This window comes from Staurois parvus, unplaced genomic scaffold, assembly GCF_062004578.1.
Source record: "Staurois parvus isolate SC_StPar_1 unplaced genomic scaffold, SC_StPar_1.0 ptg000783l, whole genome shotgun sequence".
Taxonomy (NCBI): Eukaryota; Metazoa; Chordata; class Amphibia; order Anura; family Ranidae; genus Staurois; species Staurois parvus.
Window position 1 is genome coordinate 3630841 of NW_028318579.1, and position 21055 is coordinate 3651895.

At 42.2% G+C, this 21055-nt stretch overlaps 1 protein-coding gene across 1 annotated transcript in view; it reads left to right on the top strand.

The window, feature by feature from the left end:
• FAM135B (family with sequence similarity 135 member B) overlaps positions 1-21055 on the top strand; it is a 226988-nt gene that overhangs the window by 120966 nt on the left and 84967 nt on the right. The window contains exons 7-8 of the mRNA XM_089654648.1: positions 15580-15706; positions 20654-20807. Coding sequence (XP_089510774.1) covers positions 15580-15706; positions 20654-20807 — 281 coding nt within the window. The remainder of the gene's footprint in view (positions 1-15579; positions 15707-20653; positions 20808-21055) is intronic.

The following is a 21055-nucleotide window of genomic DNA, read 5'->3' on the forward strand; positions in this document are numbered from 1 at the left end:
GCAGTGAAAATAATACGAGAGAAGGAAACTATTTTTTCTGGACTGACCTCCTTCCGCATCAGCAGCAATGCCGTCTTATGTACACTTCCTCTGGAAAGAAAAAACAGCAAAAGTCATTAAAGGTTTAGTGCACCTTGGTGACCATGTTGCATGGGTCAACCATATTTCAAGTGTAATATTAACCATTCGTTCCGGGTGGACGCCATATGGCGTCCTCCCGCACATGCGCAGATTGCGCTCCTGCAGAGTGGCGCAGCGGCGCGATCTGTCACCGGCCATGTACCTCGGACACGGCCGATGACAGATCTGAGTATCGGCCCCCGTTGCCGGTACCATGTGACCTGCTGTGACCAAACACAGCAGGTCACATGACAGTTGTATACAATGGATGGCTTCATTCATGCCATCCATTGTATACTACTGCCTAGCTGTGAATGGTCACAGCTAATCACATGCACATGTCATGTGATTAGCTGTGACCAAATCACAGCTAAGCACAAAAAAAAAACCCTGTATGAATCGAAGTCATTCAGGTAAATGCTTGCTTATAGCAAAGTCATTCTTTGCTATAAGCAAATTGTGTAAAAAAAAAAAAAAAATACTGATCACTTCCCCAAAGTAGTACAATGTTACTATGGTAACATTGTACTACTTTGGTCATAGTGAAATATGAAAAAAAAATCTTAAAAAAAAGAAAAAAAATGTATTAAAAAAAAAAAAGAAAAAAAAAATATATTTTTTTTTCATACTGTCACCAGTCAGTGTCCCTGGTCACCGCCATGCCAGTTATATGATGACGCTGTACTGCACTGGTGACAATATGTAAAAAACAAATAGTGAAACTAATTTTTTTAATTTTTTCATGTTCTGAAAAATTATGACAAAAAAATACAACTTCAAAAAACTCGCCATGCCTCTTATGAAGTACGTTGGACTGTCTACTTTGCAAAAAGGGGTCATTTGGGGGATATCTGTACTGTTCTGACATTTGGGGGATATCTGTACTGTCCTGACATTCTTGGACCTCAAGAAATTAGATTGGCTGTCAGTACTTCAGGATTGATCAATATTCAGATCTATATCATAGTTTGTGAACTCTATAACTTTCCTAAAAACTAAAAAATACATCCTAATTTGGGTTTTTTTCACCAAAGACATGTAGCAGAATACATCTCGGCCTAAATTTATGAAGAACAATTATTTATTTGCAAACCTTTATAATAGAAACAAAGAAAAAGTTTTTTTTCAAAATTTTTGGTCTTTTTTTGTTAATTTAGCAAAAAATAAAAACCCCAGCGGTGATTAAATACCACGAAAAGAAAGCTCTAGTTGTGTGAAGAAAATGATAAAATTTTAGTTTGGGTACAATGTTGTATGACCGCGCAATTGTCATTCAAAGTGTGAGAGCGCTGGAACCTGAAAACTGGCCTGGGCAGGAACGGGGTAAAATTGCCCAGTATTGAATTGGTTAAACATGACCACCTTCCCCAACCCCTGACCCTCAAATGGGAAATGGGGTGTTTCTCTATGAAGTCGACAATAATAAATCAAATGGTGCGGCGCTAACCTGTAAATAAACTATGAACCAAAATTATACTAGAATAATTACATACAGGTATGTGACAAAAAACATGAACTTGATTCACTCTGGGATCTTATAGTGAAAAAAAGTGGTTGACCATAATATCAGAAAGTGAAATCAAACAAGTCCAAATGGGAATAGGACAAAGTGAACAAAGTGAACTGATCCTTCTCAAGGATCCAAAGTGACTTCCACATATTGATTGAACGTGGTGACTTAAAAAGAAATATATTATGAATCCAAAAAAAAAAAGTCCAAATGGGACTGAAAATGTGAAAACACCAAATAAATAATGTGTCACAGATCCCTTAATTAATATCACTCAAACAAAACAAAATCACAGTGACCAATGCTTGTCTAAAAATAAATAAAAATTCAAATTCAAGTGATAGAAAAGTGAATCTCTAATAGGGGATAAATCTCCTCTATAGAGGTGCATGCTGTGTTAAATCTCCAAAAAGCTCTAGTGATAATATAATAAATAATCATAGAAAACATCACCATCCCTTAATTGTGGATAATGATATATATATATATATATATATATATATACAGCAAACATAAAATTGAATGTAAATAATAAAGATAACAAAAATGGAATGTTATAAAGTACCATATAAAATTTTTTTTAATAATATACACAAATATATATAGAAAAATTTCAAAGGTGCATAAACACCAGGTGGTCCAATGACTTTTCAAACGTGCAGGTGATATGGTGGATGTGCATAGAACCAATGGGAAATAATCCTTAAACTGCTGAATTGCCCCCTCACCTCCTTGCAGCGACCCAAACGGGCCAAAACTCTTGTAGGATCACAAAAGGATCCTCCACGATAAGAATCTCCTCTGCGGATGATATCCTTCCAAAGCGGTGATATCCCCTTCAGTTATGTGCGTTTAAGGCAGCAGGATCCCCTCCAGGTGTGTATAGATGTGATACAGCCAACTCACATTGTAATCACAGTAAACACATGAAAGAGATCTTCCATAGAGTAAAACCATTTAATTTAATATATAAATCAATTTGAGCCAATTGCCCACTCACTTTGTGTAAAATAAACTCAAGCATTAAAACCACATGCTATGGGTGTACTTGCATGGGTTTTGGGTGTAGCAAGATGGCGTCCACGTCGGTAATACGTCACCACGTTCCTACGCGTTACGTCCCATTATCACGTGACTTCCTTCCTTTTGGATTCATAATATATTTCTTTTTAAGTCACCACTTTCAATCACTTTGTGGAAGTCACTTTGGATCCTTGAGTAGGATCAGTTCACTTTGTCCTAGTCCCATTTAGACTTGTTTGATTTCACTTTCTGATATTATGTTCAACCACTTTTTTTCACTATAAGATCCCAGAGTGGATCAAGTTCATGTTTTTTGTCACGTATGTAATTATATTAGTATAATTTTGGTTAATAGTTTATTTACAGGTTAGCGCCGCACCATTTGAATTATTATTGTTGAATTTTCATATGGTATATGATTGGGTGTTAGCAGCTCCCCACGGTCAGTAGCAATTTAATTAAGAGCTCAGGAGGATCATACTACAATTTTCTATGAAGTCGCCTGTTGATTTTTTAATTGAGCACAACAACCATGTCATCCATTTACAGATCCATTAGCAGGAAACTATGAATGGAAAGACATCAAGTCCTATCACGGCAGAGGGACTCAGTGAAGCACAAGGGCAGCAAAGTCATCCACTTGTAGTCCATTGATTGCTACCTTTAGCCCCTTAACTGAAGCTTCCATAGCTCTGTACTGACCAGGGGCGGACTGACAACTCATGGAGCCCCCGGGCAATAGGGGATCATGGGGCCCCTGTGTCCTTGCCCAAACTCAAAAAAGCCTATGAAAAAGGTACCAGGGGCATCTCATGGGGCCCCCTACTGATCCCGGGCCCTGGTTTCCAAATGGTCAGTCCGCCCCTGGTACTGACCTAGGGCTGGGATGCAAGCATTGCAGAAGCTTGTGCCTTGCACCTGAGACACACTTGTGGGTAGGTGCATCATAGTTTGGTGGCAGTAAATACAGTCCGGTTGCAGTAAAATTCGAAACTTGTATTGAAAAAAAATGCCAAACACAAACAACCCCAGTGGGAGAGTGTCACTTAGGGTAATGCTCACAGCTCAATTCAATGCAGATATAAAGCGGGAGGAGATGCACAGACAGCGTCTTCCTAAGAGGGCGGAATGTGGCCTGGCAGGTCTGGTCCAGGGGCGGACTGACAACTCATGGGGCCCCCGGGCAATAGGGGATCATGGGGCCCCTGTGTCCTTGCCCACACTCAAAAAAGCCTATGAAAAAGATACTAGGGGCATCTCATGGGACCCCCTACTGACCCCGGGCCCTCGGGCAGTGCCGAGTTTCCAAATGGTCAGTCCGCCCCTGGTCTGGTCCCAAAGGTACTTCTGTAAGGAACAGCTTGTCTTTGTTTGTCTGGAACCTTTCCCTGCTCCTATCACCTTCCCTGACAGATGATTACTCTTTCCTTACACTAGGCACTTCACAAATGTGTGCCAAAGCCTGGGGCAGGGGCTGACTCTGCTGACTCAAGATGGCCTCCAGAGGTCACTTGGATGCAGCGTAGTCAACCAGAACACTGCCTTCAAGACCCAGGAAACCATAAATAAAACCAGATTTCTCCTGACTTTTTCTCCAGGCTGTTCTCTAGTCGAGTGCCAACCATAGTGGAGAAAGCAGACTGCACCTGCCTGCACACTTATTGCAACTGCAAAGCTCTACAGGCTTCAGTTCAAACATTTAATAAGTGAACATTGATTGAAATGGGTGGACTTGTCTTTTTTGAACCAGACTAACTATATAACTTTTTTTTTTTTTTAATGTGGATACGTTTATTAAATTTTTGTAAAAGGTGGCCTATATATTTCAGGATCAAACCAACCTATAAAAATCACTTTCTAGCAAGCTGTTCAAGGATATACATAAGCTAATCATCACCTCTCCAGGTGTTGTCAGATATTTCATTGGCTAAAAAAATTCCAAGTAATTAAAATAATTATATCCAAAATAATCTTTTTAATATTTTCATAAACACAGTTTAACCCCCAAAGATGTAAAAACAAATCTTACCCAAGCTCAAATGCTCTGTTCACCACATGGAGACAGGAGACCGTTGCACTGACTGAGGAGTCCACTACTCAAAGCAAATATCCACAATACAAGAGGCCGGCAACTCGGAAAGCTTAATGGGAATCTTTATTGGTTGTATAAATACAGGATCCATAAAGCTGACACGTTTCGGCTTCACAAAGCATTATTCATAGCATACAAAATACTACTAAAAACTCAATATATATAGTATAGAAAATACTACCCAGAAAGCTCTAATGTGGAGGTGTATCAAATAAAAGCAATTAGGAAAATTACTGCCACATGGAGAGGAAACCAAACAGCAAAAAATGCAGAAAAAAAGCAATAGAGAACTGGAAATAAGCAACCTATAAGCCAGTGGTACTGAATTAAAATGCACAGAGGTCCAGTTGGTAACATGTTCTTTCTGCAGAGGTCCAAATGTAATTTTTCTTCTATTACTCAGGTCTTTCACATCACAGTTCATAATTAATATCCTCAGTCCCTCCCATCACAGCCCCCCATACATCACAACTCCCTTTCATGTCAGAGCCACCCAGCATTATAGCCCTGCTTACATCACAGTCCCTCCTTGACATCACAGTCACCTTTGCAATCACAACCCCCCATATCACAGTTTCCCCCCTCCTGACATCACAGACTATCCATATCACAGCTCCCTCCTGTCACATCACAGCCCCCCATATCACAGCTCTCCTTCTCACATCACAGACCCCCCAGTATTACAGCTCCCCCCTCTCACATAACATCTCCCCCTTATCACAGCCCCCATTTCACAGCTCCCCCCACCCTCACTTCACAGCCTCCCATATCACAGCTCCCCCCTCTCACTTCACAGCCCCCCATATCACAGATCCCCCTCTCACTTCGCAGCCCCCCATATCACAGCTCCCCCCTCTAACAGCTCCCCATATCACAGCATCCCCCTCTCACAGCCCCCCACATCACAGCTCCCCCATATCACAGTTCCCCCTCTCACCACCTCCCACATATCACAGATCCCCCCTCTAAAATCAAAACCCCCTCCCCCCCATAATCTTCCCCCTACCTTAACTCAGCATTGTGGAGGGCGAGAGGAATGGCAGGGTGGATTCCTGTTCTGCATGTACTCGCCTGTCACCACCATTGTCGCCACTGCTGTTGAAATCACAGCAGGAAAGAGGGCAGGAAGAATGGAAGGAAGGACTCCTCTTCTGAATGTACTGACTTGCATCTGCCGCCTCTGAACTCGGAGCAGGGAGGAGGGCAGGAGGCACAAAAGGTCTCCACTGAGGGCGTGAGCTGCCCAACTCTTCTTGTGAAAAACCAAGTGACCCGCTTGTTAATATGAAAGGTTGGCTCCCCTCCACCACTCCCCCTATAGACCTGCAGTGCCTCCTGCCCTCCTCCCTGGCCTGAGCGTCGCAGCAGCGGCAGCAAGCTGGTACATTCAGAAGAAGAGACCTTCCTTACATTCCTCCCACCTTCTTCCCTGCTGTGACTTCGACAGCAGCAGCGACTATGGCGGCAGCAAGTGAGTACATACATATTAGGAGTTCACCCTGCCATTCCTCCACATTTCTAACAGTGGCAAGAGGAGAGGAGTCCACTCAAGCTGCTAAGGGGTGCTAAGTGGTGCTAAGTGGTCCAGCATTTAGTGATGCCTGCTATAAGTTATAAACATTCTTAAATTCAATAATTATACACAGGTTGCATTATACAGGTGGAGCTAAGTAAATTATTTTAGGAAAAGATTCACATCCATTCTACTATTTAAACCGTGTGGAGACCTAGTCTGAAGCATATGGTTTCACCACACCTCATGTTGAAACAAGATGCTATGTGTGTCGCCTCCTCTCACAGGTTTCTTAAACTGTTCAATACCAAAGAAAGAAAATGAATTAAAGTGTCTGGATACATTAGATATGTTTTTAGTATTAAAATTGTTGGTATCTTGGAAGTATTCTGAAATCTTAATTTTTAGGGACGGAATTATGCATCCAACATCCAAGTATCTGGCAGATACTACATTCTATGAGATATACTACCATTTTGGTAACCTTTAAGGATGTGCTGTTTGGAACAAGTCCCTGATACTTCCCACTGTTTCAAATTTAAACTCCTATCCCCCTTTCCTCAAAACATGAAACCTCGGCTGAATGGGTGTAGGTCTTTCCCAGCACAATTTCTAGGTAGTGGAGGTACCTTCATCTTTTTATTGATTTGCTTTATGTGTTGAAATTGGTCCTTCATTCGTTGTGTGGTTTCTCCAATGTACACTAAATGTACACTAAATCACAAACGCATTTTAATCCCATAAATATCAACAATCTATCCCCGTTGAGGATCAAGATGAGCAGCAATACTAGACCCTGGGTCCCAGGTTATGTTCCCTTGGTCTTCTAGTAAGTGCCCCGGGTCCCCTTTGCAGTAATTGTTGCTGTCAACCCAAGAATTAGCCTTTCTCAATCAGGGTTCTGTAAAACCTCAGGGTTCCTGCAGAGGTTGCAAGGGGTTCCTTGAGCAGTGAGTAATTTCTCTCTCCTAGATAAATTGTTAAATTACCACTGACACTAATCAGATTGTTTCAACTACATGTAAGGGGGACCACTATTAAAGGAGCAATTTTCTCAATGACCACCAATGCAAGGAGCATTCTTCCAACTGACGAGCAATGTAAGGAGCATTCTTCCAACTGACGAGCAATGTAAGGAGCATTCTTCCCACTGATCACCAATGTAAGGAGCATTCTTCCCACTGACCCCCAATGTAAGGAGCATTCTTCCCACTGATCACCAATGTAAGGGACATTCTTCCCACTGATCATCAATGTAAGGAACATTCTTCCCACTGATCACCAATGTAAGGAGCATTCTTCCCACTGACCCCCAATGTAAGGAGCATTCTTCCCACTGATCCCCAATGTAAGGAGCATTCTTCCCACTGATCACCAATGTAAGGGACATTCTTCCCACTGATCACCAATGTAAGGGACATTCTTCCCAATGATCACCAACGTAAGGGACATTCTTCCCACTGATCACCAATGTAAGGGACATTCTTCCCACTGATCACCAATGTAAGGGACATTCTTCCCACTGATCATCAATGTAAGGAACATTCTTCCCACTCATCATCAATGTAAGGAACATTCTTCCCACTGATCACCAATGTAAGGGGCATTCTTCCCACTGACCACCAATGTAAGGGGCATTCTTACCACTGATCACCAATGTAAGGAACATTCTTCCCTCTGATCACCAATGTAAGGAGCATTCTTCCCACTGATCACCAATGTAAGGGACATTCTTCCCACTGATCATCAATGTAAGGAACATTCTTCCCACTGATCACCAATGTAAGGAGCATTCTTCCCACTGATCCCCAATGTAAGGAGCATTCTTCCCACTGATCACCAATGTAAGGGACATTCTTCCCACTGATCACCAATGTAAGGGACATTCTTCCCAATGATCACCAATGTAAGGGACATTCTTCCCACTGATCACCAATGTAAGGGACATTCTTCCCACTGATCATCAATGTAAGGAACATTCTTCCCACTGATCATCAATGTAAGGAACATTCTTCCCACTGATCATCAATGTAAGGAACATTCTTCCCACTGATCACCAATGTAAGGAGCATTCTTCCAACTGACCACCAATGTAAGGGGCATTCTTACCACTGATCACCAATGTAAGGAACATTCTTCCCACTGACCCCCAATGTAAGGAGCATTCTTCCAACTGACGACCAATGTAAGGAGCATTCTTCCAACTGACGACCAATGTAAGGAGCATTCTTTCCACTGATCACCAATGTAAGGAGCATTCTTCCAACTGACGACCAATGTAAGGAGCATTCTTCCAACTGATGACCAATGTAAGGAGCACCCACTTTTTTCATAGTATACTACAAACCCCTCAGTAATTCAATTTAAGACATCAGAAGTGCCTCAGGTCTTTTAGGAACCTAACACTGCCCCTGATCAAGATATCAAAGAAATTTCCCTAACCTTTTGCATCACTTGTTCCAAATGGTGTTATTAACCACTTACTATAAGTTCACCACACATTGGGGTAGATTTACTAAAACTGGAGAATGCAAAATCTGGTGCAGCTGTGCATGGCAGCCAATCAGCTTCTAACTTTAACTTGTTCAATTAAGCTTTGACAATAAAACCTGGAAGCTGATTGGTTTCTATGCAGAGCTGCACCAGATTTTGCACTCTCCAGTTTTAGTAAATCAACCCCATTGTTTATTTTGGATTTTAAAAATTGAATATTTAACAATGGTTTTAATTTTTTTAGGAGAATGAATAGTTGTCATCACCTGGAGAGATGTTTTTCTTATATCCTTAAACAAATTGCCAGAAAATAGTAGATTTTTCATAGGCTGGTTTGATCACGTGACGTGTGCCTGTGTAGCATATGTAGCACTACCCTCATAAGGGCTGCATTTGGTTTGGGTCCCCCTAGGCTCTGCACAGCCAGGCAACACGCATTTTCCACACTTGTATTTCCAGAGCTAGGAAAACAGTCCATGATCTGTTTTTTTTAGTTGTTTTTATTAAGAGATGTGGTCTAGGGGTATATGGGATGTCCAAGGGACTGTAGAACTGGCAGACAACTTTTTTAGCAACTATGTACAAAAAAAAGGCAATCTGGCAAAAAAGCAAAGCACTGTCTCCTTCTGATGTACCTCCTGAGACCCCGGATGAAACCTCCTCTTCACCCAGCTGTGCTGAGGGTATCCCTGAGCAAGGGGGTCACAAGAGCTTGCAGTTGGGCAGATTAGTTGGGTCTTGCATCTGACTGCCTCTCCCCTTATCTGGCCCAGGGGGTGTAGAAATACTCACACTATCCTGTAATGTCAGTGTGGTGGCTTGGTAGCTACTTTGAGGCCTTTTGCTGGGCTGGCTCCTTCCCTGCTGTTCAAGATGTCCTCCCCAGGAGACTTTAGGCAGTGGAGATCTTCCCATCCAGCAATCAGCCTGTAGGTAGGTTCCTCTGGAGCCCCCTCCCAGACTTCACACTCCAGCCTTCTCTGAATCCATCTTAAACTTGACTCCCCTCTCTCCCTAAGTTCTGTTATATTTGAGGGTTGTCCTGGTCACCATGCCCAGCCTTCTGCCAGGGGTTTTGCCAAGGTCACTCAAACATGAAGATCTGGGATTCCTCCTCTCTCTCCTCTTCCAGAAATTTCTCGGGTTTCTGGAAAGGCGGGAGGGCTCCAGAAGCTCTAACCAGTAGAACCACCCAGCCTGTCCTGAGGTGAACTCCTGCCTCACTCCCAAGCTGACTCATCCTAGGCTGTTACTCAGCCTCTAGCTACAAAAACAACAAACATACCTAGCTAACCTAGAGGGCATTAAACATATTTATGCAATAGTCTACTTTATAATTGATAACACTTGATGATGTGCACAGGATGTGACCAAAAAGCTTGTGTATATGCTAAAGCAAAATGCAGAGAAAAGGTGATGTGCTGAGATGCATCTTCCCTGTACCATAGACTGAACAGCATAATCACTCCTATAGGGCTGAACAAAATATTCTATTCTTCAAAGATGGTAAGTAACAGCTTCAAATGCTAGTGAGTAACAGTAGGATGGAGGTAATGTACGACACGTTTAGTAAAACTCAATCTGCTTCGTCAGGAAGTATGGGAATATCACTGTTATTTCATCTTTTTAAACACTTTCTCATACTTCCTGATGAAGCCGATTGGTTTCTGAGAAACACATATGTAGGCAGGACCTCGAACAAGGTACCTCTTGGGAGAGACTATGCAGACACACAGGCCTCACTTTTTTGCCGGGAGTTGGGCTTTACCTTTCTTTTCAGTTCCACAGACAAAATGCTGTCTGCTCCCATGAGCTATGAACGGATCTCCTGCTGAATAAAAGCAGAATGGGATGGATGTCCCTCTTGTGATCTGTACCCATTTATTTATTTATTTTTTTGCATTTTGACAATGGACCTATGGACAACCTGACTTGTAAAAGTTTACATCATCAAGATACCTCCCATTCATCATGTTTAGGTTTGGAAAAATAGAAAATGATGTGGGGATTGAATCGATGCCTTGTATTGGGAGGAAATACTTGCACACAGTATATAGCACACTGATGTCTTTTGCACAGTTTGTAGCAGCAACAGATAACTAATAAAAAAAAACAAAGTAAGTGAGCGCTTGAATGAATATGCAAATAAACAGCAGCTGTACACCAAAAAAGGCACCCTATAAAACCTTCAGAGATGTAAATATAAAAAGAGGGGAAGGTGCAGCGCTATATGATTTAGTAGACAATAATAAAATCAAACACACATAATAAACAGTGACTATGTGCTGATAAAATAAAGCCACTAGGTGGTGGCTGTGAAGTAAAAGAAGTGCAAAAATAAATAAAAGAGTCCAGTAAAGGGGTGCTCTTAAGATCCGAGATGATCCTCAGACGTCCAATATTTGGAACTGCCAGGTGATAAAGATTGTAAAGATTGCGCACTCACCAGATACGCAATCTTTATGCGCATTTATATATGATGTCACTGGACCTCTGGTGTCATCAAACTGGTCTGGTCAGATCTGGTCAGTATGACTCTCAACGCCTGGTACTTGGATAGATGCGGCTGCTCTGAAGGTCTGGCTGGTTCCCACCAAGACTCAAATAAACAGAGAGCGCCACATAGTGTGATATCCTTAGAGTATCTTTATTGTATACAGGTACAGGATAGCAGAGACAATCCAATAAACAAAGAAAAGTACTGACCCAGATGTAAACAAAGATGGCCGCCGGGGCCCCTCGTGGCGCCGGCGGCGTGGCGTCCGACCTACTGTAGCCTTCCCTGACGTGTTTTGAGCAAGAGCTCGTACTCATAGGGGTGCAGCTTACTTTTACTTCACAGCCACCACCTAGTGACTTTATTTTATCAGCACATAGTCACTGTTTATTATGTGTGTTTGATTTTATTATTGTCTATTAAATCATATAGCGCCGCACCTTCCCCTCTTTTTATATTTAGCAACAGATAACTGTTCTTCAGTACTGATATAAGTAATCCAAATAGTATACAATCCCAGTGTTCACAGTATAGGTTTCCATTACTAGGGGTAGTGTCCTTTTTTTGCCTAGGCAGAGATGTTTCTGCAGTCTGTAATGGCTCCACATCTCCACCCAGCTAACACAGCTGTATGAAGTGAAGAAGGCCTTCCCTGAGTTAACCTTCCTCTTTTGGAACCTGAAACTGTGCTAAAAACTGTTCCTCACAAGCAGGTTGCTCCCCCTACCACTCATTTACCAGAAGCATACCAAAATGATGTAGGGTTCCTTATGTAAAAAGTTCCCTCACCAAAGATGGCCGTCAAAGTCTTGTTCAGTGGCCACTCAAACTACCTTCCTCCTACCATCTCAAGGCATTGCACATGATCTCTAAGGGTCCAATTCCATTATGAAACTCCCATTTCCATGCAATAATGGTGCTGGTCCACCTACAGGTGGAAAGGCTAACTGCACCTGCCTACCGATGCATGTAAAACTCAATCTGCTTCATCAGGAAGTATGGGAATATCACTGTTATTTCATCTTTTTAAACACTTTCTCATTCTTCCTGATGAAGGAGATTGGTTTCTGAGAGACACATATGTAGGCAGGACCTCGAACAAGGTACCTATTGGGAGGGACTATGCAGACACACAGGCCTCACTCTTTTGCCGGGAGTTGGGCTTTACCTTTCTTTCTTTTCAGTTCCACAGACAAAATGCTGTCTGCTCCCATGAGCTATGAACAGATCTCCTGCTGAATGAGAGCAGAATGGGATGGATGTCCCTCTTGTGTTCTGTACCCATTTATTTTATTTTTTTTTGCATTTTGACAATGAACCTATGGACAACATGACTTTACATCATCAAGATAACTCCCATTCATCACGTTTAGGTTTGGAAAAATAGAAAATGATGTGGGGATTGAATCGGTGCCTTGTATTGGGAGGAAATACTCGCACACAGTATATAGCACACTGATGTCTTTTGCACAGTTTGTAGCAGCAACAGATAACTGTTCTTCAGTACTGATATAAGTAATCCAAATAGTATACAATCCCAGTGTTCACAGTATAGGTTTCCATTACTAGTGGTAGTGTCCTTTTTTTGACTAGGCAGAGATGTTTCTGCAGTCTGTAATGGCTCCACATCTCCACCCAGCTTACACAGCTGTATGAAGTGAAGAAGGCCTTCCCTGAGTTAACCTTCCTCTTTTGGAACCTGAAACTGTGCTAAAAACTGTTCCTCACAAGCAGGTTGCTCCCCCTACCACTCATTTACCAGAAGCATACCAAAATGATGTAGGGTTCCTTATGTAAAAAGTTCCCTCACCAAAGATGGCCGTCAAAGTCTTGTTCAGTGGCCACTCAAACTACCTTCCTCCTACCATCTCAAGGCATTGCACATGATCTCTAAGGGTCCAATTCCATTATGAAACTCCCATTTCCATGCAATAATGGTGCTGGTCCACCTACAGGTGGAAAGGCTAACTGCACCTGCCTACCGATGCATGTAAAACTCAATCTGCTTCATCAGGAAGTATGGGAATATCACTGTTATTTCATCTTTTTAAACACTTTCTCATTCTTCCTGATGAAGGAGATTGGTTTCTGAGAGACACATATGTAGGCAGGACCTCGAACAAGGTACCTATTGGGAGGGACTATGCAGACACACAGGCCTCACTCTTTTGCCGGGAGTTGGGCTTTACCTTTCTTTCTTTTCAGTTCCACAGACAAAATGCTGTCTGCTCCCATGAGCTATGAACAGATCTCCTGCTGAATGAGAGCAGAATGGGATGGATGTCCCTCTTGTGTTCTGTACCCATTTATTTTATTTTTTTTTGCATTTTGACAATGAACCTATGGACAACATGACTTTACATCATCAAGATAACTCCCATTCATCACGTTTAGGTTTGGAAAAATAGAAAATGATGTGGGGATTGAATCGGTGCCTTGTATTGGGAGGAAATACTCCCACACAGTATATAGCACACTGATGTCTTTTGCACAGTTTGTAGCAGCAACAGATAACTGTTCTTCAGTACTGATATAAGTAATCCAAATAGTATACAATCCCAGTGTTCACAGTATAGGTTTCCATTACTAGTGGTAGTGTCCTTTTTTTGACTAGGCAGAGATGTTTCTGCAGTCTGTAATGGCTCCACATCTCCACCCAGCTTACACAGCTGTATGAAGTGAAGAAGGCCTTCCCTGAGTTAACCTTCCTCTTTTGGAACCTGAAACTGTGCTAAAAACTGTTCCTCACAAGCAGGTTGCTCCCCCTACCACTCATTTACCAGAAGCATACCAAAATGATGTAGGGTTCCTTATGTAAAAAGTTCCCTCACCAAAGATGGCCGTCAAAGTCTTGTTCAGTGGTCACTCAGACTACCTTCCTCCTACCATCTCAAGGCATTGCACATGATCTCTAAGGGTCCAATTCCATTATGAAACTCCCATTTCCATGCAATAATGGTGCTGGTCCACCTACAGGTGGAAAGGCTAACTGCACCTGCCTACCGATGCATTTTTTCCAGACCTAGATGGACTGAGAGCCAATATGCTTACCTAGAGCCTACAGTGATATTATTCTGAAAAACTGTCAGGCGGACCTGATTGGAAAGTATTTGTGAAAGGTTCCTAAAGCAGACAGTGAGGATCATACATTTCACATTTATGAATTAGCAAGCCCCACCTGATGCTACTTAATCCAACACCTGCCTGGAGTTAAAGGATGCAAGAGGGGTATAGTAACATCCCAAGCAGGGGCGGACTGACCATTCGAGCACTCGGGCACTGCCCAAGGGCCCGGGGTCAGTAGGGGGCCCCATGAAATGCCCCTGGTACCTTTTTTATAGGCTTTCTTGAGTGTGGGCAAGGACACAGGGGCCCCATGATCCCCTATTGCCCGGGGGCCCCATGAGTTGTCAGTCCGCCCCTGATCCCAAGAGAGAAATGAATACCATCCAGGACTCCCTAGACAGAGTTACATTGTTTCTCTACATACTGTACAGTACCTAACAATCCAGAGGTGGTTGCATGAACAAGCATTCAAGGTTCATTCACACGAGATGCATTGGGGTGCATTCATGCAAAGCAATACACGTTCTTGAGACTGGCTGGAAAATAAGTAGGTGCTGTAGCAGGGGCGGACTGACAACTCATGGGGATCCCGGGCAATAGGGGATCATGGGGCCCCTGTGTCCTTGCCCAAACTCAAAAAAGCCTATGAGAAAGGTGCAAGGGGCATCTCATGGGGCCCCCTACTGACCCCGGGCCCTCGGGCAGTGCCCGAGTTTCCAAATGGTCAGTCCGCCCCTGGTTCATATATTTTTTTGCTTGATCTGTTTACACTATCACTTTGGATTCTAACTTTGGTTGTATGCACAATTATACCATACGATCAGTATTGGTAAATCTGAAATGACCATCTTTGAGTGGTTTAACATTCACTGTGTACACTTTGGATCCATTTAGGATCAGTTCACTTATTATAGATCCCTGGAGGATCAGGTCACTGTTTATGTTTTTGTTGCAAATTGTGTCACTTTTATACACTTTTTCATTTATATGTTTATTTATATAGTATTATCAATATTATCATCATCGTTTTTTTATATCTTGAATCATTTGGGTATATGATTGGATGCTAGCAGCTTCCGTTATTTATTTAGATTAGATAAAGGTTTTTAGGTTTAAGAGCAGGAGGTTTCCACCATCATTTATAAAAAAATCTTATTTGCCAATATGAACTGGTTTCCAGCACCTAAAGATAAAATGGGGACAATGAAAAGGTCCTCTTTAACCGTCTTTGATCTTCAATTCCCAATGCTTCTATTTTCTTCTAGTTTTGTCCGTCCGCTAAGAGGATCCTGGTTGGGAAAAAGTAACCAAGAGTTAGCGATGGACCAGACAAGCGTTTCTCTTGAGAATCTGGTTTTTGGAGCTGCTTACTGCAAACCACCATCTCCAGAGGTAAGGATTTATGTGTCCGTTTATGAACCAGCGATAAATGATCGCTAATTTATCAAATCTTTTCTTTTCAAATTAAATAAAATTCATAAAAATATATATATATCCCCAAGTGTGATTCCAAAAAACTATAGTCCTCTTTTTTTCTTCCAATTATTTCTTCCAAAAATTATTTCTCTTATTTTCACTCTTCGTGTAATATCCAAATATTCATAAACCTCAAAAAACAAAAAAAACTCAACATAGTGTATTATCCTTATACAAAAAGGAAATTAGTGCCATTCATTGTGAATTACATCACACACTAAAACTGTGCATGTGAAAGAAGAGAAAAAAAAAAAAACTCTATATGTGAACACTGCAATAAACAATTGTGATCCACTCAAGTGGTTAATAATATTATTCCAACCCACTGCACCAAACCAAACAACACTCCAACTCGTGTAGTACTGAATAATTACCCCAATACTGTTTCAATAAAGCTTGTCAAACCACATAAGAGATGGCATCAGACTCCTGGGTCCAGATCAATCCTGAGATTCCTCCTCCAATCTCCCCAATACTGTTTCAGTAGGGCTTGTCAAAGAACATAAGGGATGGCATCAGACTCCTGGGTCCAGATCAATCCTGAGATTCCTCCTCCACTCTCCCCAATACTGTTTCAATAGGGCTTGTCAAAGAACATAAGGGATGGCATCAGACTCCTGGGTCCAGATCAATCCTGAGATTCCTCCTCCAATCTCCCCAATACTGTTTCAATAGGGCTTGTCAAAGAACATAAGGGATGGCATCAGACTCCTGGGTCCAGATCAATCCTGGGATTCCTCCTCCACTCTCCTCATAAGTAAATTGGCAATTAGAGAAGGCACCATAGAGTATAGAAATTTATTTGGCAACTTACATTTAAAATTGTAGAAATCAGCTTCCCAGAGACACAAATCACATCACATAAGGGAACTACCGCATGTTCCCACTTCCAAGATGGCCACGGCTACACTTCCGGAAAACGTCAGTCGTCACGTGTCCCTGACGCGTTTTGTCACTTCCTGGACTTTTTCCCTTCAGAATATAGTTTTTTGGAATCACACTTGGGGATATATATATACCGTATTTGCCGGCGTATAAGACGACTTTTTGACCCTTGAAAATCTTCTCAAAAGTCGGGGGTCGTCTTATACGCCGGTACACATGTTAGGGGGGCTGCGGCATTAAGTACAGGGGTTTGCAGGGGCTGACGTCTCTTACCTGGATCCAGTCCCACGATGATCCGGTCCAGGAAGCGCGGCGTCTCCTTCAGTTCGGCCACTGGATGTTCGTGCGGCTGCGCGGCTCCGCCTCCTCACCGGTGATTGGCCGCCAGAACTGTAGCTCAGGAAAGGCACACAGGCGGCCAATCACCGGCGAGGGGGCGGAGCCGAGCGGCCCCGCGAAAATTGAGTGCCGGAGCAGCAGGTAAGTGCTCTGTGTAGAGGTGCTGCTGCAACCACATATGCTGGCTGCAGCAGCACCATACGAGAACAGGGTCAGCAAGTCTCAGTGGGAGGAATAGTGCCCCATCATTGGTGTCACTGATACCAATGATGGGGCACTATTCCTCCCACTGATACCAATGATGGGGCACTATTCCTCCCACTGATACCAACGATGGGGCACTATTCCTCCCACTGATACCAACGATGGGGCATTATTCCTCCCACTGACACCAACGATGGGGCACTATTCCTCCCCCCCACTGACACCAACGATGGGGCACTATTCCCCCCCCCACTGACACCAACGATGGGGCACTATTCCTCCCACCACTGACACCAATGATGGGGCACTATTCCACCCCTCACTGACACCAATGATGGGACACCATTCCTCCCACTGACACCAATGATGGGGCACTATTCCTGCCACTGATACCAATGATGGGGCACCTATTCCCCCCACTGATACCAATGATGGGGCACTATTCCTCCCACTGATGCCAATGATGGGGCACCATTCCTGCCACTGATACCAATGATGGGGCACCTATTCCCCCCACTGATACCAATGATGGGGCACTATTCCTCCCACTGATACCAATGATGGGGCACTATTCCTCCCACTGACATCAATGATGGGGCACTATTCCTCCCACTGGTGTGCATTGGAAGAGGGGTAGTCTTATACGGCGAGTATAGCCCAAACACTACATTTTAGCAGGAAAAGTAGGGGGGTCGTCTTATACGCCGGCAAATACGGTATATTTTTATGAATTTTATTTAATTTGAAAAGAAAAGATTTCATTCATTTGTTGTGTAGCTTTCAGGGGTGAAAGTGAGTGTTTTTTATTTGGGATATTTTATTTTATTTTACTTATTTAGAACTTTTTAGTGTGCTAATTAGTAATTTATAGATAAAGTCAGGTCCATAAATATTGGGACATCAACACAATTTTAACATTTTTGGCTCTATACAGCACCACAATGGATTTTAAATGAAACGAACAAGATGTGCTTTAACTGCAGACTGTCAGCTTTAATTTGAGGGTATTTACATCCAAATCAGGTGAACGGTGTAGGAATTACAACAGTTTGCATATGTGCCTCCCACTTGTTAAGGGACCAAAAGTAATGGGACAGAATAATAATCATACTTCAAACGTTCACGTTTTAATACTTGGTTGCAAATCCTTTGCAGTCAATTACAGCCTGAAGTCTGGAACACATAGACATCACCAGACGCTGGGTTTCATCCCTGGTGATGCTCTGCCAGGCCTCTACTGCAACTTCAGTTCCTGCTTGTTCTTGGGGCATTTTCCCTTCAGTTTTGTCTTCAGCAAGTGAAATGCATTCTCAATCGGATTCAGGTCAGGTGATTGACTTGGCCATTGCATAACATTCCACTTCTTTCCCTTAAAAAACTCTTTGGTTGCTTTTGCAGTATGCTTTGGGTCATTGTCCATCTGCACTGTGAAGCGGCGTCCAATGAGTTGTGAAGCATTTGGCTGAATATGAGCAGATAATATTGCCCGAAACACTTCAGAATTCATCCTGCTGCTTTTGTCAGCAGTCACATCATCAATAAATACAAGAGAAGCAGTTCCATTGGCAGCCATACATGCCCACGCCATGACACTACCACCACCATGCTTCACTGATGAGGTGGTATGCTTAGGATCATGAGCAGTTCCTTTCCTTCTCCATACTCTTCTCTCCCCATCACTCTGGTACAAGTTGATGTTGGTCTCATCTGTCCATAGGATGTTGTTCCAGAACTGTGAAGGCTTTTTTAGATGTTGTTTGGAAAACTCTAATCTGGCCTTCCTGTTTTGAGGCTCACCAATGGTTTACATCTTGTGGTGAACCCTCTGTATTCACTCTGGTGAAATCTTCTCTTGATTGTTGACTTTGACACACATACACCTACCCCCTGGAGAGTGTTCTTGATCTGGCCAACTGTTGTGAAGGGTGTTTTCTTCACAGGGAAAGAATTCTTCGGTCATCCACCACAGTTGTTTTCCGTGGTCTTCCGGGTCTTTTGGTGTTGCTGAGCTCACCAGTGCGTTCCTTCTTTTTAAGAATGTTCCAAACAGTTGTTTTGGCCACGCCTAATGTTTTTGCTATCTCTCTGATGGGTTTGTTTTGTTTTTTCAGCCTAATGATGGCTTGCTTCACTGATAGTGATAGCTCTTTAGATCTCATCTTGAGAGTTGACAGCAACAGATTCCAAATGCAAATAGCACACTTGAAATAAACTCTGGACCTTTTATCTGCTCATTGTAATTGGGATAATGAGGGAATAACACACCCCTGGCCATGGAACAGCTGAGAAGCCAATTGTCCCATTACTTTTGGTCCCTTAACAAGTGGGAGGCACATATGCAAACTGTTGTAATTCCTACACCGTTCACCTGATTTGAATGTAAATACCCTCAAATTAAAGCAGACAGTCTGCAGTTAAAGTACATCTTGTTCGTTTCATTTCAAATCCATTGCGGTGGTGTATAGAGCCAAAAATGTTAAAATTGTGTTGATGTCCCAATATTTATGGACCTGACTGTAAATGATCGCTGCTCAGTTCTCCGGCATTCTCGGAAAACACAGTTCTCCTGTGAATGCCTTTTATGAAGCAGTTCTCCGAACGAAGGGAGAATGGTCTACAAACGCTGGAGAACGGTCTACAAATGCTGGAAAATGGCTGATTTTACTATAATCTCGCGAGATTACAGTAAAAGATCAGTTTACTAAGCAGAGGTAAATTATCTCTGCTTAGTTTGCGGTCCTTCCGATTCTCCAGCTCTGGGCTGGAGAATCTGAAGGGAGAACACAGATCTCCAGTGAAGGGCTGAACATGTCCTCCGCTGATCTCCTGAGTGTCATAAACTATGAATGACCAGAGAATAACTGCGATCCTCTGAATCTCAGCTATTCTCTGTGTCATAAACGGACACCTTACTTAACTGTCTTAGCAGTGTAGATTTATTGCCCTCTGACCTTTACAAATCCAAGAGTTTCTCCTCAGCTAAAACCTGATAAGACAGCTGAGGTTAGTAGTTATGCAAAAAGTTTAAAAAGTTTGTATAAGAGATATATAGTAATTGTGTGCAAGAGCATTACTAATATAAAATATAATTATGGTTGATAATATTAATATTATTACTAATACTATGAATCTTATCCACATCACTGCTCCCTTGTAGTGTGCTGACTATGCTGACAACTCTCCTGCTGTCTCTTCTTGATTTATGTACATTTCTGCTAAGATCAATGATATCTATTGTCACCATTGACACTGTCAGGTACTATAGAGAAAGAGTTATCTGGGAGGCTCCATCAAAATTTTGACAAGGGCCCCCGTGATTCGTAGTTGTGCCCTTGGTTTTAATAATTCCATAGTCTATCCAAAACCAAAAGGTTTTTACTTTAATACACCTTTAAAGCCACCACATTCAGTTTATTTGCTATCTCTACTTTGCAGGGAAATGGTTATGTGCCATCAGAGACATGCATACAACATGCCTACAAATGGCACAAGGATCTTTGCCAGCTGCTGCTGTCTGCCTACAGTGGGCTTTCCTCCTACTACGCCACTCTTCTGAAAGAAATCCCAGATTTATCCCAAGTTGAAATAGGTAAGTGATTTCTTGCTTAACATATAAGTATTATTATTATTATACAGGATTTATATATTATTATTATTATACAGGATTTATATATTATTATTATTATACAGGATTTATATTATTATTATTATTATTATACAGGATTTATATATTATTATTATACAGGATTTATATTATTATTATTATTATACAGGATTTATATATTATTATTATTATACAGGATTTATATATTATTATTATACAGGATTTATATTATT